We start from the raw sequence: 18,895 nt of genomic DNA on the forward strand, positions 1-18,895 counted from the left end.
AGTACAAGCACACTAAATCACCCTACAGTCTATTCATTTTGGTTAGCAGACAGAATCTCTAAGTCACTAAAAGAAATTTTATTTAGATCCAATCTGGTAATCTGCTGAAAGTACTACAACACAGTAAATGCACTGGGGCCAGTTACCAGACCTGTATGCAAATAAGTAACATAAAAGCCGGGGGGGGGGGGCTGGGGGATTAACCTTTTTCCCCACAACAGAATATTATGCTATCCAAACTGCTTCACATAGGGGATATGTAACACTGAGCATAATGTAAGACAAAGAAATATCTCTAGAATCAGAAATATTAAGAACCAAAAAACTCGTTACACTTGAGGAACAACAGGATTAAGACATCAAATATACTATGCCAGAAATTAATGTCTGAATAAAAATGACACAATTTATTATTTTCTGATTTGACTGTCTACAGGGAGAACTGTTTGGAGTTTTCAAAACTTTTCTTAAAGGGTAGTTCTGCCATAGAATCGTCAGTAGTGAAAACTAATATGAAACAGAGTTTTTCAACTTTTGTTCCGTTCAAATGGTGGCTGCCGTCACAAAATATGACAGTCATTGCTTAATTGGAATGCATTAGCCCATTTATAAATGAAAAGTGGTACTGCACTCAACCGTACAACAGAGAAAAACTGGAATTGCATATGACATTGCAGAATTTTCTAAAGGTTTCTCAGATAAAAATCCCCAAATGCAAACATGTACAAAATTTAAAAAAAAAAAAAGCAATGCAGTTTAATGATTAGGTTTATGCTCTAGTTAAGGTAATACTTCTATATGAAACTGGATTTCAAGAGCCGAGGTTGAAGCCAACTCATTAACAGAAAGGCAGAGGCATACTGTTATCAAGAAAACCTTTCAAAATTTGTTGATATATTATCACTGAATGTTATGAAAAACAAAGATGAGATGACCCAAACAGGACAATCCTCTTCTACCAGAAAACAGAAGATACAGTAATGAGATGCAGAAGAAACAGAAACAACCAGACAGGAACTGGACATGTAACAAACAGCTGTGTTAATTCACAAAGCAGTCTAAAAATCCTCTCCACAGGCTACTTAATTCATATCTAAATCTCCCAAAAGGTTATTTCCATATGACCTTTCCAACATTTGCAAGCTGCTAATCCTTCAATTATTTAAAAATAAATTTATGAACTTGTTTACATCCCCAGTGGCCATTCATGCAGTTTCTAAATGCTTTTTTATTTCTTAGAATTAAGTATTTCTAAAGTGCACTTTTATTTATAACAGAGAAAAAATACAAACTTCGTAAGCTGCGTAACAGTGGAAATTATTTCCACTTTGACATCTGAGTCAAATTTGCTTCAATGGAACCTAAACTAAAGAAAAGCTGTCCAAATTGCTTCTTGGCATGTTCCTCATGCAAAGAGAGAATTCTACTTCAAAATAGTTAACATTGTTTCAGTGGATGTAGTATGATGTGAATATTTTATATGTTTCATGTGCTATTTTACACAAAACTGATTCAAAAGTCACCATTTAAAATATGTATTATAAAATTAATGAAAACAGTATTTTGGGTTTACCATCACTGTTTATCAAAACCAAAAAATTTAAGACATAAACCTTTTTAATTATACATATAAACCCTTTTCTTCTTTTAAACTGTTCTGTATCTTGCACAAATCTCTACAGATACACTGCCATAAATTATGGTGCCTTTTTCAAAAGTTCTGTCACAGAAACTAAGCCACCAAAGTGGTTGTAAACCTATGAAATTAAATGGATCTTTCTTGACTACAGAGTTACTAGGTAATGGAATTTTAAAAAATTAAAAAATAGGGAATTGGTAATTCTGCAAAATAGTTATTTCAACACATGATGAGTTAAAATTTATGCCATTTCTTCACCTGTAACATTTGACTTCCGGTTCCATCTCTTAATCTGTAAGGTCTAATAACTCCATCTTCACCAAAAAAGCGAGGTGGGCGCAGGCTCACCACATCTTCTGATGAATCTGCAACTCTGAGAAAAAAGCAAAAAAAATAAATTATATATCAATATTTCTAATCAGCTTTAACATTTAGCAAAGGCTTTACAGTATTTTAAATATAAGTTAAACTTACATACTAGTACAGCAACTGTTGTCTATATACACTTTGACACATGAATAGACACTAAATATTTTATGAAATAATTATAGACTTTACTCAGAAATGCAATATATTTCAGAGAATGATTATTAGAAGACTAGATGGCACAAGGCAGCACACAACTGCAATACTTCATGGAAGCACAGAATGGTTGAAGTTGGAATGGACCTCTAGAGGTCATCTGGTCCAACTCTCCTGCTCAAGCAGGTTGCCCAGGCCCCTTCCCAGGCAGCTTTTGAAGATCTCTAAGGAGGCAGACTTCACCTCTCTGGGCAACCTGTGCCACTGCTCCATCTCTACACAGTAAAGAAATGTTTCCTGATGCTCAGACAGAACCTCTCATGTTCATTTGTGCCCACTGCCTTAGTTCTTGTCCTGTCACTGGGCACCAATGAAAAGAGCCTGGCTCCATCCTCTTTGTACCCTCCCTTCAGGTATTTACAGATGTTGATAAGACCCCTCCTGAGCCTTCTCTTCTTCAGGCTGAAGCTCTCTCAGCCTTTCCTCGTAGAAGAGGTGCTCCAGTCCCTTCATCATCTTTGTTGCCCTTCCCTGGACTCTCCCCAGCGTGTCCACATCTCACTTCCTTCCACTGAGGAGACAAGAACTGGATGCAATACTCCAGGTTTGGTCTTACCAGTGCTGAGTAGAGGGGAAGGATCACCTCCCTCAGCCTGCTGGCAATACTCTGCATGGCGCAGCCCAAGAGACCATTAGCCTTCTTTGCAGCAAGGGCACACTTAGTTAATTAATGTCTGAGTATTCTACTAAAAAACTTGAAGGTTAAAGTCATCTGTGCCCTACAGAACCTCGGCTCTGACGTGTTCCTTGCATTTCCCTTGTGAAGAGTTCAAAGGGTAAAATTCATGAGACACAAAGCAACCTTATGGTAGCAAAAGTGGGACAGCTCACTGAGAACAGGGCCATTAACAAGTGTAATCAGCAGGAGATACTAAACGACCTCTCAAAACTCTTTCTCCAATTTCTTTACACATTGCAGTCTGTGAAAATCTGCAACAGTGGGTTTATTAAAGTTAGATATAAGGGAGTGAGACTACCACGGTATTCAATATGCAGTTCTGTCAGAGCTCTCAGGCTGAACAACAATGAAAGTACATCCTGGCACAATCTGGTAGTCTTGGAACTTGTTTTCCCCTTTTGTTATACAAATAATACAAAACCTAACTTTCGGTGCAGTGGAAAAGTCTTTTGTTCCCTGTATATTTGAGATAAAAGGAACAAATCAGGAATTGAAGAAATCTGATTGCCAAGGCTTTTAAACTAGTTTCACTGGCAATGGTCAAAACACCGAAGATTTAATTCTGTGGCTTTAAACACTATCAACAGTGGGTAGTGAAACAAGCTGCCTATTTATTATATGAATAACAATATGAATAAGACTTTCTTCTCACTTCCATTAATGATAAAGTAGAAAGATCTAGAAAGATTAATACAGAAGTGATACAAAGACACAAGGTACTCTCACTGTTGTTTCATGCCATCTGTCATTCTTCATACTGATTTTACTTACTTTTTGATACCTTGAAATGTGCTGCTTGCCATGTCTATGATTCCTCCAGTAGGTCTAGCTACTGCTCCCACTAAGCCTTTTCCAACACCTTTGAAAAAACCAGCTGCTCCTTCTTTCTGAGCTCCTAAAAGGATTAAGTGCAGCAAATTTTTAGAAAAAAGAAAAAAGACTTTTTCTTACAACATTACTTAGGAGTTGCATTTGCTTTTATTTGATATGCAACTACATAGTCTCCTCCACACAAAGTTCATGTGAACTTTTAAATTAGATGTCAGTTAAAACATAAAATCTTGGTAAACTTAAAATGTTTCATCACATGTTAAGAATTTGAAACCATATGAACATTTAATCTATCAGAAGACCTACACTTACCTCTTATTGGTTTTGTAACTATTCCTGTTATGCCACTGACGAAACCCTACCAAAAGAAATGAAAAAATGAACACAAATACATTTTCATGTTATATTTTTCTTTCTTACATATTTCTTATTACTTTATTGGTGAATAGCCTCAAAGTACTTGCGGTGGAGTATTCTAAAACCCACAGCAAGTTATCAGAATATATATATTTCACCTGCTTTGCAATTCCTACTTTCTCCAATTCTCATGTATTTTTCTTTAAAGCTATCACTCAATTATGGCCACTTAAATGGCAAAAACAGAATTAAAATTAGAGGAACAACTCTCCGGTGACTACAGCAGACTTTACATTTGTTACTTTTGCCTGCACAAAATCCATTAATCTTTTTATCATTTTTATTCTCCTTACAGAAACTAATCCTTTTCCTCCACGAGTGATACCCTCCCTCAGACCAGTGGGCTGTTTATTCATGGCTTCTCTCCTTTTCTGCTGATAATCCTCATCCATAGTTATTGCAGCTACTCCTTTTGCCATAGCACCAGTGATCCTTGAAGCAGCACCAGCTAATCCACCTATTAGAAAACAAAACAATCTAAGTAAAATGCCAATGCAATTTAAAAATACTCACCTATATTGCTTACTAATAAGTATACTACTATGATTATTCTGAAACCTACCAACAGCTCCCCCTACTAGAGCTTTAAGTCCTAGTGCCATTCCTTCTACAAATTCTTCAGGACCCTGGATGGCTCCCTGAGGGGTGGGAAGAAAAAAGACACATTTACATTAAGTTTCAAATAGTATATATTACATATTTTTAAATATTATGTTTTTGTTGGAACTTATATATACTTAAAGAAAGCAGGAGAGTGAGTGTGAAAGTGTGAGATCACCCACTAGAGCTCGCACATGAGAAAGAAAGCCTACTTTAATATACTAATTCATTCATGGAAGTCTGATTATTTTAAGTCAAAATCATTCAAGCAGACTTAATCTAGCGTAAGATTTGTAAGGACCAGTCAATCATGAATTAAGTGAAATTTTATGTCACTTGAGTTCTCCAGTAACTTTTCCTGTCACTTTCACTTTGAATTTTCAATTCTAAATATGAATTTAAAACTAAACAAGCTATTAATATATCCAAATTTACAATATAATTCATATCTAATCATTTTTGCAACATTTCACAATAAGCCAGAGATTTTTACCTGATAAGGTTCATAGAAGAATGCTTCTACTCCTTCAGACAAGTCTCTTATAAATCCAAATGGATTACCCAAGACATCAAGGCCAAGAATAAGCACATACATCTGCTTAATAGCCTAAAATAAAAATAGTTATTCAGTAAAAATGTTTCAAATCACACTAAAGCCATTAAGGCAGTATAGTTCACTCAAAATAAAACAGCAGGAAAGATGAGTTTAATATGAAAAATTCAACATTTGTTAAAAGTACATTTAGTTTTATTAAAAATGATCATACAGAGAGAAAATCATATTTAATCAAACTTTAGTGCTTTCAAGTACTTCATAAATAACTGAGATTAAGTCTCTTGCGATTTTACAAGGCGTGCACATCACCCAGATTTCTCTCACTTTACACAGCTATTGAACAAAATTTGGTCTGTTTCTGTGTGCTGAGAGAATTTTGTTGATTATGACTATAAAAAATTAAAAGTACATCAGAGCTGCATTGTGTTTGCTTCCACTATCCATCCCTGTAAGTTGTTCTGTTACTCACACCACTCTTCCTGTAGTCGTAATTTAGAAATATTGCAGTTACTTGCCCCCAAAATAAAGGCAGCAGAATTGCATGAATGAGTAACAAGTTTTTATATTTCAGATGTACTTAACCTGTGTACAAACATGGAAGGCTGAAAGTAATTTTACTGATTTTCATAAAACCAAAGCACACAGTAGCACTTTGAAAACGTAAGTTTACTGAAATACTGAAATTTATTTATTCCAACCTGTTTTGAATAATGCCTTAACACTGCTGATTGGAGCTGCTGTGTAGTACAGAAGTGATAATTGAGTTCAAAGAATGCCAACCTAAAAAAATAATGAAACAAAATATCCATATTATTTAGAGTGAAATAAAATCTATCATTGGCAATATTGAATTGTTTTTTGGAAGCAGTTATTACAATTGTATTTTTAACCTACTTAAAGACGACATCTTGTACATCTGTGAGGGTCGCACCTATACTCTTCAGAAGGAGATTCAAGGATTGAAGTGGTATCAATTCATTCTTTCTTTCTTCTTTGTTACTATCTTCACCACCCGTACTGAGTGAAAAGCTTAAGTGTAACTAAAGGATAAAAAACAAGATTGGGAAATAACATGACTGTTTTTATTAAAAGTATCATATTTTTAGCTTTATAATCTTTTTTATGGTCTATATGAGATATGGCATATCTTTTATATTATCTACATTGAGATATGGCATTTCTAATCTTGACTGAAATCATACTGAATTCATATATAGAGAATATATACACACCATTTAGGGTTTTAAAAAAACACTGAAATTTAAAGTAAATTGAATAACTTAAATACCTTTAAGAAAACAGGAACTCTAAATTGCTTACCCATATTTTCAGATGAGGTCTCCAGAACCTTTTAGCTATAATTTATTAGCTTGTTTCCAAAGCGTTTTGCTTCTCTAACTAATACACAGTATCAAAGCAGACTAAAAATGGTAACATAGCATTGTGCCCAAGCAGGAATGAGAAACAAAACCCTGAAGACAAATAATTATGCAAATTTTACAGGTAATAAACAAGAACTGAAAAGTATATACAACAAAAAATAGTGCAGACCTGAAGTAATCAAAATATTTGTTTCACAGAAATTAAGGTGACACTCTTAAAAACAGAATAAACGTTCAGGAAGTTTGCTGTTAGGGCTCTATAGTGCCAACTGTAGCTTTCCAAATCAGATGAAAAGAGGTTATGCCTTTTCCTGATTCTGAGGACAATGCCACATGCCATTCATTACATTTATGGCATAACAGAACTTAATTATAGCTCGCTTCTATTACAGGTAGCTCTTGTCTTGCAGAATCATTGTCACAATTCACAACTTTATTGTGACTTCCTAACTGTTAAAAACTAGCATTTATTAAAACCTGAAGCCCATTATGTCCTATCTCTTCCATGTAATTTTTCTTGCAAAATTCAGAAGTAAGCTTTTTTCATTTTGTTACCTCAAAACTTAAAGGATATTTTACTTTGTCAAGTCCTAAGTGGTTTTTGTGTTATATCAATTGGAGACATAGCCCCTAAATAAAGATGCACTGAAGTAGCTACTAAATATATGTGGAATGAGTTAGGCTACGTTGTTTACGTGGCTAGCCCACTATTACCTAGAATTATCTGTTTTAATAGCAGAGCATTTCTAACATCCCACCCAATACTGTAAAAAGACAAAACTCAAACCTTTCTTTGATCTATTTCCCATGGAATGGAGGGGAAAATATCTTAATACGAATTCTTACAAGGCCTACAAAGTGCTTTAAATTTTAACAAAGTCAGCTAAGCAATAAGCAAAAAACAAGACCCGTAAGCAAAAAATGTATGAGAGATACAGGCAAACAGGCTGCTGTTTCCATGTTAAGTATGTATACACTGTTCAATAGCTGTACATGAATATTTATGGGAACAGGGAAATGGCCAAAAGACAACTTTATTGGAATCAAAGTACAAAACTGCTCTTCATGGGTTAATAATGATAAAGAAGAAAACATCACTGCACAGTAAAGGTGATTGTACATTGTTGTGTTTTGTTAGTTTTTCTTTTTCAGAAATGATATAGTTCCCTAATCTACTATGCGCTGTCTGGACGTAAGAGCTATAGCATTTTGAAAGGATAAATAACAAAAAAGAATTACTATTTGCGAAGAAGGTTGTGGATTGGAAGGAAATAATGAAGTCTTTAATATTTAGGAAGTGTTTCCGTAAGGTAAACCCCAGATAAATTAGCAGTGACAGTAAAAGCATTTTTCCAGGACATTTTTATTTTATTCTTAATTATCTCTACATTTTCTAACTTTCCAGTATCTACTGTTCTCCAGGAGATAAAAATCCTTCAGTTAGAGAGCAAGCATAGACAGTACTATGAAAAAGTTATACCTTAATTGAAGAGATATGGAAGTACTCGTACAAGCTGATCTGTGATGTATCCATTGATGACACACTCATCAGTTCTTCTTGAAGAGACTCCACATCCTTTTTGAAAAGTTCTAGCTGTGAATGCGTTTTCAAAAAAACATATTACTTTCAAATTTAGAGCATATTGAACTTGTTAATCTAACATGTGCCATTGAGATGCAATATATTGAGTGATAGCACTTTCACTCTCCTGATCCTAGTTTTCTGACTAGAGTTGACATTTCAGAGAAATTTTAATTAGTTTTTGCTGTCTTTATTTGTATGAAGAAAAGGAAATATATGTATAAAAAGAATCCAAAACCCACCTATTTTCTAGAAAAAAATGGAAGTTCAAATACCAAATATTTTGAAGTGAAGTTTCAGACAAATTTTACCTACTCTATGACAAACAAAGGCGCACATATATACCCTTTTGGCCATACAGCAAGTAGGTTTTAAACTACAAAAATCTACACTAGAGATAATTTTCTATTACACAGAAACTAGACACATACATATTCTCAGATGACCTCCATCTAGCCTTTCTGCTTTTCTCCTTCAAAAGACAGGTTTCTTTAACAATATCTTTCGAAGAACTGGCCAAATTAAAAAAAAAAAAAAGGTTTTAAAATACAAAATTCTCAAGTAATATTCAGAAAAGACTTAACCAGCAAAATAAACAAAGTTCTAACCAAAAATATTGTGGTATGTCCCTCCAGAACAGTAAACCAGCTAACACTTTGCTACTTTAACAAGCTAAACTGTAAAAGTGCTGAATACTAATGCATGTTTAGGTCTTGATTTAGAGTTAAGATGCCTCTCACCAGAAAGGCTCCTACTCAAAGTTAACATTTCACTTAAAAATTTCAGTCACAACCAAGATACAAACAAAAAATTTCCTAAGTAAATAAGCAAATAATATATTTTGTAAGTCGTCCCAAAACTGTGGTGTCATTAGATCTCTGCAAAGAACCCCACAGGTTTCAAAGGAAGGCCACAGGAAAGACAGCATGACTGGGAAGAAACAACCAGTACCTGATAACCCCAAACTCAAGGGAACCATGCAAGTGTTGTGTGAACTGGACTATACATTTAGTTTCCTCTATATACAAACATCCCACCAAAATTAGGATCTTCATTTAAAGATCAAAACAGAGAAATCCACACACTTGAAGTTAGGAAGCTTAGGACATATTTAGCACATTATACCATGTAAGAGTGGCAACTTTATTTAGATGAAAGTATCTACTGAACCACAACCAATAGCAGGTAAGTCTTACAAGATTTTTTCCCTGACATTAGCTTTTTAAATTTTAACAAGTTTGCTATCTTGCTTGAAATGTTATTCCAGAAACTAATTTCTCACTGCCTTCTAATTTATATTCAGCATATATATTTTTTAGAAATACAGAGAATAACCATCACACTTTTTACTAAATCATTTATTATTACATACAATGTACTGACATGCAAACTTCAATATTCTTAACAGGAAATGCTTGTTCAACACATATCCTATCTGCTTTGTATACAGCTAATCACCTTTTTTTTTTTTTGGCTTGTTTTCTTTGGCAAGTCTGTGACATTCCGCTTCCTCTGTTACTTATTGATTGTATCTTAGGTTTTCCTTATTAATCCGCAAGGAAACTACCTTATGCTTCATATTTTATCTTTTTTTTCCTACTCTTCTTCAGTATGAACTCCTTGTGTTCTCCCTCTGTAATAATTCATTTCTCTTCCACTGCCCTCTCCTTTCAACCCAGTGGAAACACGTCAACCGCATCATCTAGCAACTTAACAATCTTGCATAAAATTGCTGAAGACATTTTCACTTTTTTGAACAACCTGTCTCTCTATTCCTCTTACATTCTCTTGCTCTGATGAGCAGATAAGTTTTACTGATTTCCTGGCCAATATTTTCATATATTGTTTTTTAAAATAAAATGGGTTAATGAAAAGAGTATTATTATTTTAACTTCTCTCCTGTCCTGGGTCCTTAATGAACTAATCTCCCAGGCATTAGTAAGACCCAATATTCTACATACATCATTACTACTTTTATTCTTTTCAGAAGGTGTTAAAGCCTTCTTTGCATAGCATGCAACATGAAGATAAAGAAAAGACTTTACTATTTGCCTCAGGAAACAGTAACTCTTGAAAACATCACATCTTCATATTAGTCCCAGGCACAACACTTAACCAGTACCGGTACACAGAACATCAATTTTTTTGTGTTTTGTATATTTTTTCCTGATGATTCTGTTTTAAAATATAAGTTGAATAATTACAGATTAAAAATCTATTCATCTTCGAACAGAAGGTTTCTACCTGTTGGCCATTTGGTACATCAGTCTGTGTAAAGAATTCAACCAGTGCATAGAGGAAACCAAGATCTAATCTGAGATCCATCTCTTGAATCAGGACCTTGAAGTACCTACACATAAATCAAAAAAATATTATCGAACTGTTTAAAAAAAAAAAGGTGTAATACTTTAGATTATGAAATGAGGTGAACTACAAAATGTAATCATCCGGGGTATTTATATCACTTACTTATGAACTTCAGATTTTTTTAAGGAATTTGTCATTATTGGTCAAAAGGTTTCTACAGCGCTCTAAGATAAATACATTTTCTGTATCCAGAATAATTTCAATAAATTAGCAGCATTTAACACTGTAGATAGCACTGTTAAGTGTAGAGGTTTTTTTTTAATTTGTTTGCTTGTTTTTACCAAATTAGGAAAAGACTAAAAATCTTCATTAGAAGAATTGAAAATTCTTGATTACTCTGCAGTTATGTGGTTAATAAAGAGGGCTGAGTTTTCACCTCTCTTTCTGAAGAGCTCTTATCTTTACCAGTATGACTGGGTGTAAAATTATCTTGCATTATGTTTGCCCCTAATCGATTTTAATTTTAAAGCTTGATTAAACATAATCAATGGCAAAAAGATGGAACATGTCAAAATACTTACTTAATATGAGATATTTGTGAATGTCCTGCAGTTCTCATAACAATACTGACATCGGTAAATGGTTTTGGTGCTATGAAGTTGTAAAATAAAAACAGATCAGCACAGATCTTTCTATGATAGACATATCTTTATGTATGTTTTTAATATGAAAATGTCATATGTGTTCAGGATTTTTTCAATCCTATGGAGCAGGATTATATAATGGATGTGACTGGCAAATAAATCACTTAAAAGAGCAGGAACAGGAAGGAATAGGAAGACAAGGTTGAAATGGAATATCAAAATCCTATTTCAGTTATCTCTGAAAACGTACCATCTAAATGCAAATTAATCGTGATATAATCTTAGACCTGTAATTTTCCTAGTCTTGGAAAAAAATCTTCAAAGACCAATAAAAAAATATACACTAAAAAAACAATCTTCAGCTTTATGAACTCTAGCTTAAAATTGATCATATTCAGGATAAAATCCTGTCATTTTAATAGCTTCTGTACAAAATCACTGGCAGTATTCTTTGCATTTCAAATTCTTGTATTTCAACTCAGAATCTCTCTTGACATTACGCTGATCTTCCAAGTGACTTGCCCTAAATAAGTTAACAGAAGACTGCAGTTCCCCACATCGTATACTGACTTTGAGGTCTACGCTCCATTCCATAGAGAAGCTGGAAGGTTACAAACAAAACACACAAAATATACTTTGCCATCTGAGGAGATGATGCATCGCATAGCAGTTTTGAGTTCAGACTGGCATTAGCACGTTTCTTTTCTTATTCAGTTAAGTCACTAGTCATGTATTGTATGCAAGCAAATAAAAAAACATGCTTTTTAAACAGCATGATTACTATGAGCAACTTATTTTAGGCAGTAGGGAAAATTACAGCCACTGAAGATGAAAAGTGACTATTAGAATCCTCACTGTTTCTGAACTTCAAACACAAGTAATACAGAACCAATGCAACAGATTCACAATCATCAAGTGTAGCAAAGTTTTGAACTTTTCTTATTTTCATCAGGGAACTCCCCTCCTAGGATGGTCAGCTCTCAGTGTTAGTTGTGGTCTGAATCCAACTGCAAAAAGCCCATTTTAAGCTCAAAACAAATTTAACTTACACCTTATAATCTCCAAGAGCAATGAATTGATGTGCCAGAAAGATGTGCTTAAAAGGTATGGATATCAATGGATAAAATGTTTTGTAGTTGTTTTTGTTTGTTTATTCTAATTGCTGTTTAGATGGTTTTCTCTGTATCTTCTTTGTAGAGAAAATTACCAAATTACCAAATTACCTCCCTGTCTCTAGAATTAGTATGTGTGCTCTATGTAGTCGGTAAGCACTAACGGTCTTCCTCTGATAAAAGTGGCAAGGTTCACTTCATTAAAAGCAAGCTATCTTGTAATTTTATTAGTAAAGATTATGTTAAGCTATAATAACAAACCTGAATCCAGGGTGATGGACTTTGGAGGTTTAATAGGATAGAACACAAAGGGAAATATGGCTCCAGGAATCTGGTTTTGTATCTAATAGGGGTAAGGACAGGACAAGGTGTAGCATGTTAGCTTTTCAGTAGTTAAATATTTCACAAGTAGGAAAAACACAAGAATTATGAGCATTACCTGTAGCATTCCACCAATTCAAAAGCAGGAAAAAAGCAAGTACTATGGTTCACAATATCTCTGTTTTCAAAATGAAACTATCCAATCTAGAAAAGCTTCTCCCAGTTGGTGGTTTTAAGTGGTCCACAAAATTGTTACAAAGGATTTGTTTTTAAAAACTTTAACATGTAACTTGCTGAATATAGCAAATTATACCTGATTTTTAGTTGGTTGTAAATAAGAGCAGGAAAAAGCATAGAATATGAACAGTAACATTTTCCTCAACAGTCATAGGTGACCATGGTGGGTTTTTTTTCAGAAGCATTTAAGAAGTATTTCTTTTCAAAGATTGAGAAGCACTGATGTTGAAGCCACTGAGTACAATTAAATTCAAAACGTGAAAAATCCAAACAAATCTGAAAATAAATCCAAGTTTCCTTAAAAGGCACTTTTTCTTAATGAATAATTCACTGTTCTCTGACAAGACTCACCTGTATCCTGTAAACTTGAATTCTGAAAGACTTCTGATGTGCTGATGAACTGTACTCTACTTTCAAAGCTGGCAGGTAATTCCTTCTAATAGGAATCTCATTGGGTTGTTGAATTTTCATGTTACATCCATTAGGAGTTAAACACACCTATTGTTAAAAGAAAAGTTGTTTGTGTTAAAGAAAAGTTGTTATGCTACATGATTGTTATAATCTACTTTAAAATTCACACTTCCCGTTAACATTGTAATAAAAGTTTAACAGTAAAAGTTTTGCAGCTTTTTACCTATACTATGTTAATTTACCTACAACACATTTCTAATGAGTATCTTGAATTTATCTATAGACAAGGATAGGAGCATTCAGAGCATACCATGCTTTTACTTTCCAGAATTATTTCTGGAATGTTTTTTTCGTGTTTACGTGATTGAATGACACAGCTTAATTTTGTCTCACTGTGATATACCACAACGAGGGTAAATACAAGATTTTGTGTTAAGACAAACACTCCCTCAAACTAACATCCTGCCCTCCTTCCAGGTATAGCAGATGAAAAAAATGCAAAATTTCTTTATTGTATCTTTGTGCATATTTAGTCCCATGACCTGTAAAAATTTTACAGTGCAATTTCAAAGTTAGAGGCTAACAAAAACAGGTCTACAGCAAGCTGTCAAATATTTATGGATTTCTCTTTCTAGACAAACTTTTTTTTTTTCCAGGCAAAGATAAAAGATGGGATTTCAAATGAACTGAGTAAATTAATCATCTAAATTTTCACTGGAAGTTTTTCACATATGGCAAAAATGGATACATGATCTTTTTCCTGTATACACTTATAAACAACAGATTTAGAGAATGATCAGTATTACCAAGACATTGGATTCCAACTCAATAATCTTATTTTCTGAAGGAGTTAGCTCACTGTAATCTTTGAATTCTTGTTCTAATTTGTCAGTTTGCTTAACACTCATTGGTCTCCATCTTGATTTCTTCTCAGGTTTTGTCTCCCAAACCACATCAGAACTTTGAAAACAAAAGAATGGACCAAGAGAAAAGAGTTAGCAAGTTCAAAACAAGTTTTACATGCCTTAGTATAGCTTTTAATATGTAGTAACTATGGAATGAAAAAACACATCATAAAGCACTAGTGTGGTAAATAAAAATGACCCAAATCACCCACCTCCTTCTCTGCACTAAAGAAATAAGGAAAGATAACAGCAAGTATTTTTAACTCCCCAGTTTAACAAAGATAGGCAGGTAAAGACACTTTGTCAAGAAACTCAGCTTCAATAGTACTCCATCTGTTATTCGACACACTCATTGTGGGTTTCTGCATATATTCCTGCATATATTTTGGCATGGTTGATTCAGTAGAAATTGAGTTTTTCAAGTCAACAGAAAATGTTGCCTGAACTGCTTCTTATATTTGATAGTTTCTCCACTTGATCTGCCTAAATTACTAGACAGTGTTTCAGTTTATGTGTTTCTTCTACTGATTTCATGGTGTTGAAGGATTTGTTTGTTTGTTTTTTGTTTGTTTATGGTATCCCAGAATCATTCTTTTCTATTCTTTCCTTCTTTTATTATTAATGAAAGACTTAAGTTATCCATTACCTTTAAAGGGCTCTGGCGTCTTTTCTGCTTTTCTGCTTAGTTCTACTGCTTCTGTGAGAAGCTCTTATGTCTGATTTCACCTTGCAATCAAACAATGTATGATATAGGGCACAAACCAACAACTATCAGACAAGTGAAGAATATTCCTTCTTTCCTTCAAGTTACTATACAAAATACATAGCTCCCTAATCCAATTCCTTTTAGCTACATCTGTGTCTGTATTCAGATACATCAATGGCAGAACCACCTAAAAAAGTAAAATATAAACGTGAGCTAGAGGACAAAATAACAGCTATAAAATAGAGTACTGATTTGAAACAGCTGTGGGTTTTTTGTTTGTTTGTTTGTTTTTGTTATCTTTTTCTTTTTCCAAATGCACTGTGATCCCATTTCTGGCACGGTAAAACTTGTTTCTGCATCACGTTAGATACAAACTGCCACTTACACTATTTTTGGACAAGATGATCAAAAAAAGCAACATTCTTAACGACGGTGTTTTTTTTCACTATAACCAAGGATTAATCTGTCATCTTCAGAAACTGGCTTCAGGAGCTTGACATCTCCTTTGATTAATAACAGATCAGTACCATCTATAATCATGATTAGACTCCTGACTATGGATGACCACTTCCCAAAAGAAATCCCTATTTTGAATCTGGGCATTTAGCTGCCACTTTTAAAAGTCTAGATTTCCACTGTCTAGATAGTTATCAGAGCACTGTTTCTCAAGTGAGGGCAAGGACTTGAATTTTCTTAGTGAATGGCAGAGGTGAATATGTGAAGTATACACATACATTAAGTTTCTGCTTGTTTTGCAGTAAAGTGCAAAGAATTCAGAGGAAAAAGAAAATCCTCCATCTAGCAACCTCACAGATATGAACATACAAAAGTGGGTGGAGTATGGCAGTGATATATACAAGTACCCCTTTAGTACTCTAAAAAGGCCCTGTATGAACACATCACAGCCCATACTTCCTAAGTACTGTAAAGTTTCTTTTCTGTTTCCCTCTGAAATGATACAGTAGCAAAGCAAAGGTATTACAGCCTTCAAGTCTCCATAATCACAGAATCACAGAATCACCTAGGTTGGAAGAGACCTCCAAGATCACCTAGTCCAACCTCTGAGCTAACACGAACTAGTCCTCCACTAAACCATATCGCTAAGCCCTACATCTAAACGTCTTTTACAGACCTCCAGGGATGGTGACTCAACCACTTCCCTGGGCAGCCCATTCCAACGCCTAACAACCCTTTCAGTAAAGAAGTTCTTCCTAACACCCAACCTAAACCTCCCCTGCTGCAACTTTAACCCATTCCCCCCAAAAAAAAGAAGCACTCACACAACCCCTGAGAATCGGCAAGAGCTGTTTAGTGCCGGGACATCTTGCAGATAAACCTGCAGGATGTCCATGGTGCTTGGTGGCTCCAAGCTAATGCTTGCGATGGAGCCTGAGCAACGAGTAGGGGGCTCACCGGGCACTGCTGCAATGCTGTTGGTGCTCTCGGATGGCAGAGCACAAAGACATGCCGCAGTAGACCCAGGTCTGTTCTGACAGAGGTGGATCCACTTCCATCCGTTCCTCCACATCTGGTGGATCCAGCTCCATCGGCTCCACGGTGTTGGGCAGAAGGATAAGCCAGTCCTTGACCAGGACTGCCCAAACGGGATGCCTTCCATCCAGAATGTTCTCAGGCCAGGGTGCCATCCAGTTCCACCCCAATGTCCCATGCCACTGTTGGCTCGGTTTTCATGCATGGGTCTGATGGTGGCATCTGTTTTATGGCCATTACTGGGTCCTGCACTGTGCTCCGGACTATGGGCACACGCCTCTGCTCCCCGCGGCTGTCTGTCTGATGTTCCTGACTTCGCCCCACGTCACCATTGCGCCTATGGTACGGTCCAGGCCCCCTGTCGCTGGGTGTGTGAGGGGCCGGCCTGTTCCCCGCATCATTGCGGTGCCAATGTTACTGCCTGTATCTGTCTGTGGGCTGGGCGCCAGAGGCCCCTTGGGCACTGGCGTCTCTTGTGCCACCGGCACCATCACTCTGCCCACAACACATCTCCTTCTGGTCAGGCGCATTCCTTCTTGGTGCTTCACCGAACTGCATCGCTGTCCTCGCACACCAAGGAGGCCTGCTGCTCGCCTTGCTCTTCTAGTCTTCTTCCTGCCACACAAGCTGACAGTCAGAGGGCCTAGATGCTCAGCAAATGCTGGGCCAGCTGCAGGGGGCCTGTTTTGTAGGGCCCGCAGCAAAGGTGGGGCAGTGCTGGCCACTGTGGCCTCAGCAAGCCTCTGTGATGGAGTGTCCCAGGCATGGCCAAAGGCGGCTGTGTTGGGAGCAGCCTGGAAGATGCCCTCACATGGACAAGGAGGGGGGTTGGGGGGGCTGAGTGCTCCTTTTCTGGGGCTGGCTCCCCCGGGCCATTTGGCTTGCCAGAGAGAAAGGCTGCCCCTCGACCACAGGGACTGCCCTCTCCACCTCCCATCCTGTGCCCTGGGTTTATTTTTAACACTGGTTTTTAGGTAATTTCATTCTATTCTTTATGGAAAAAAACTGCAGCAAGGTGCATCTTCAGCCCTAATTCCCATGTGTGCTTTGTGCTCCAAGTGAAGAATTTCTTCCTCACGTCACATCTGATCTAAATCTCCCCTCCATTTGTTCAAAGCCGTTATTCCTGGTTCCATGGCTACACTCCCCGATACAGTCCCTCTCCAGCTTTCTTCTAGGCCACTTTTATGGGTAAGGTTAGGTGGCAAAAAAGCAGGAAGAAGGCAGAAATATTGGAGGGATCAATCTTAGAGAACTGAGTATTCTCCTGCTGTCTACGATTAATAAGGAGTGCCAGCTTCATGGAAAAGAAGTGGGAAAGTACCTAGGGGCTAAAGGATAATTTCTCAATCGAAGCTAGTTAAGAACTACAAGCTGCTACTGCTGCACCAGAATTTTCAAAATAGAAAACAGAAATGTTGCTGATTCTATCTGAAGACAGAAAAATCCACTGACAAACTATCCTCACAGACTACTCCTTAAATCTCTATTATCACTCCCCAAACTATACAGACAGGAAACAACTCTGTTCAATGTATTGGGGAAAGCTTGCTATACAGTTATGCTTATGTTGCAAAAATATATACATCCACCCACATATACAGAAAGCATTTGCATTAATATAAAACACAATGAAACCACTTCCCATTACAACAGCAAAATATAAAAATCCAGTTCTAAATACTCTTATGCAGATTTCTGTTCTCTCTGTGTTCCTACCCAAAAATGAAATTCAGTTAGTGAAAATACCTTAAGTTAAACATTTTATATTGCTGCACACTACGTAAGTTACCTTGTAATTCCAATGTAGGACACCTCCTGCTTTGTATAATTATTAACCAATGAAATTCCAACATCTTGTAAAGACAGAATGATTTCTTGTTCTGCTAGTTCTGCCTTTATACTTTCGTATGCCAGTTTAAAAACATTCTCATCTTCAGTGATTAGGACAATACGCTGCAAACCTTCAAAAAATGATGCTAAATAGACCACTTTTCTACAGTCCAGGCTGAGTACTTTCATTTTGTCCTGCAAACAAGAGAGGAAAAGTTTTTACAACTATATTCACCACTCTACCCACTACAAGAAAATGTAAAAGTCTTAATAACATGAACTGAAATAGGAGACCATTTTATAAAGGTATAAGAAAATAACAAAAATTTTAATTATGAAGTTTTACAGAAGTCTTTCATTCTCTCTCTCTCTCTCTCACACACACACACACTTTTGAACTGAAAACACCACTTACTGGCATAAGCTCCAGCAAACACAGTGCTGTTACAGTTCAGTGCCCAAACCTCAGCTATGTGATTCCTTATCGTACTTACTGTATATGGAATTTCGTATGTATGCTAATCTCAATTACAGACAAAAACACAGCTGTTTTGTTGTTGGGTGTTGTTTTATTTTCTCCCCACCACAAGTTAACTAAATGGCAAAAATCCGTATCACTCTCAGATCCATTGAAATCCATTAATGTTTTAAAAGCAGCAC

The 18,895-nt window shown here is 36.0% G+C and overlaps 1 protein-coding gene across 3 annotated transcripts in view; it reads right to left on the bottom strand.

The window, feature by feature from the left end:
• The window catches only part of VPS13A (vacuolar protein sorting 13 homolog A), a 119,016-nt gene that overhangs the window by 18,624 nt on the left and 81,497 nt on the right, over positions 1-18,895 (bottom strand). For all 3 annotated transcript variants that reach the window (XM_083817643.1, XM_083817642.1, XM_083817644.1), the window contains 15 exons: positions 18,195-18,430; positions 14,107-14,260; positions 13,241-13,387; positions 12,593-12,674; positions 11,157-11,226; positions 10,513-10,618; positions 8,167-8,280; positions 6,199-6,344; positions 6,003-6,084; positions 5,242-5,355; positions 4,711-4,786; positions 4,442-4,605; positions 4,044-4,089; positions 3,672-3,795; positions 1,898-2,012 (listed from right to left, as the gene is read on the bottom strand). In XM_083817643.1, coding sequence (XP_083673769.1) covers positions 1,898-2,012; positions 3,672-3,795; positions 4,044-4,089; positions 4,442-4,605; positions 4,711-4,786; positions 5,242-5,355; positions 6,003-6,084; positions 6,199-6,344; positions 8,167-8,280; positions 10,513-10,618; positions 11,157-11,226; positions 12,593-12,674; positions 13,241-13,387; positions 14,107-14,260; positions 18,195-18,430 — 1,776 coding nt within the window. The remainder of the gene's footprint in view (positions 1-1,897; positions 2,013-3,671; positions 3,796-4,043; positions 4,090-4,441; positions 4,606-4,710; positions 4,787-5,241; positions 5,356-6,002; positions 6,085-6,198; positions 6,345-8,166; positions 8,281-10,512; positions 10,619-11,156; positions 11,227-12,592; positions 12,675-13,240; positions 13,388-14,106; positions 14,261-18,194; positions 18,431-18,895) is intronic.

The sequence above is a fragment of the Anser anser genome (assembly GCF_964211835.1).
Source record: "Anser anser genome assembly, chromosome: Z".
NCBI lineage: Eukaryota > Metazoa > Chordata > Aves > Anseriformes > Anatidae > Anser > Anser anser.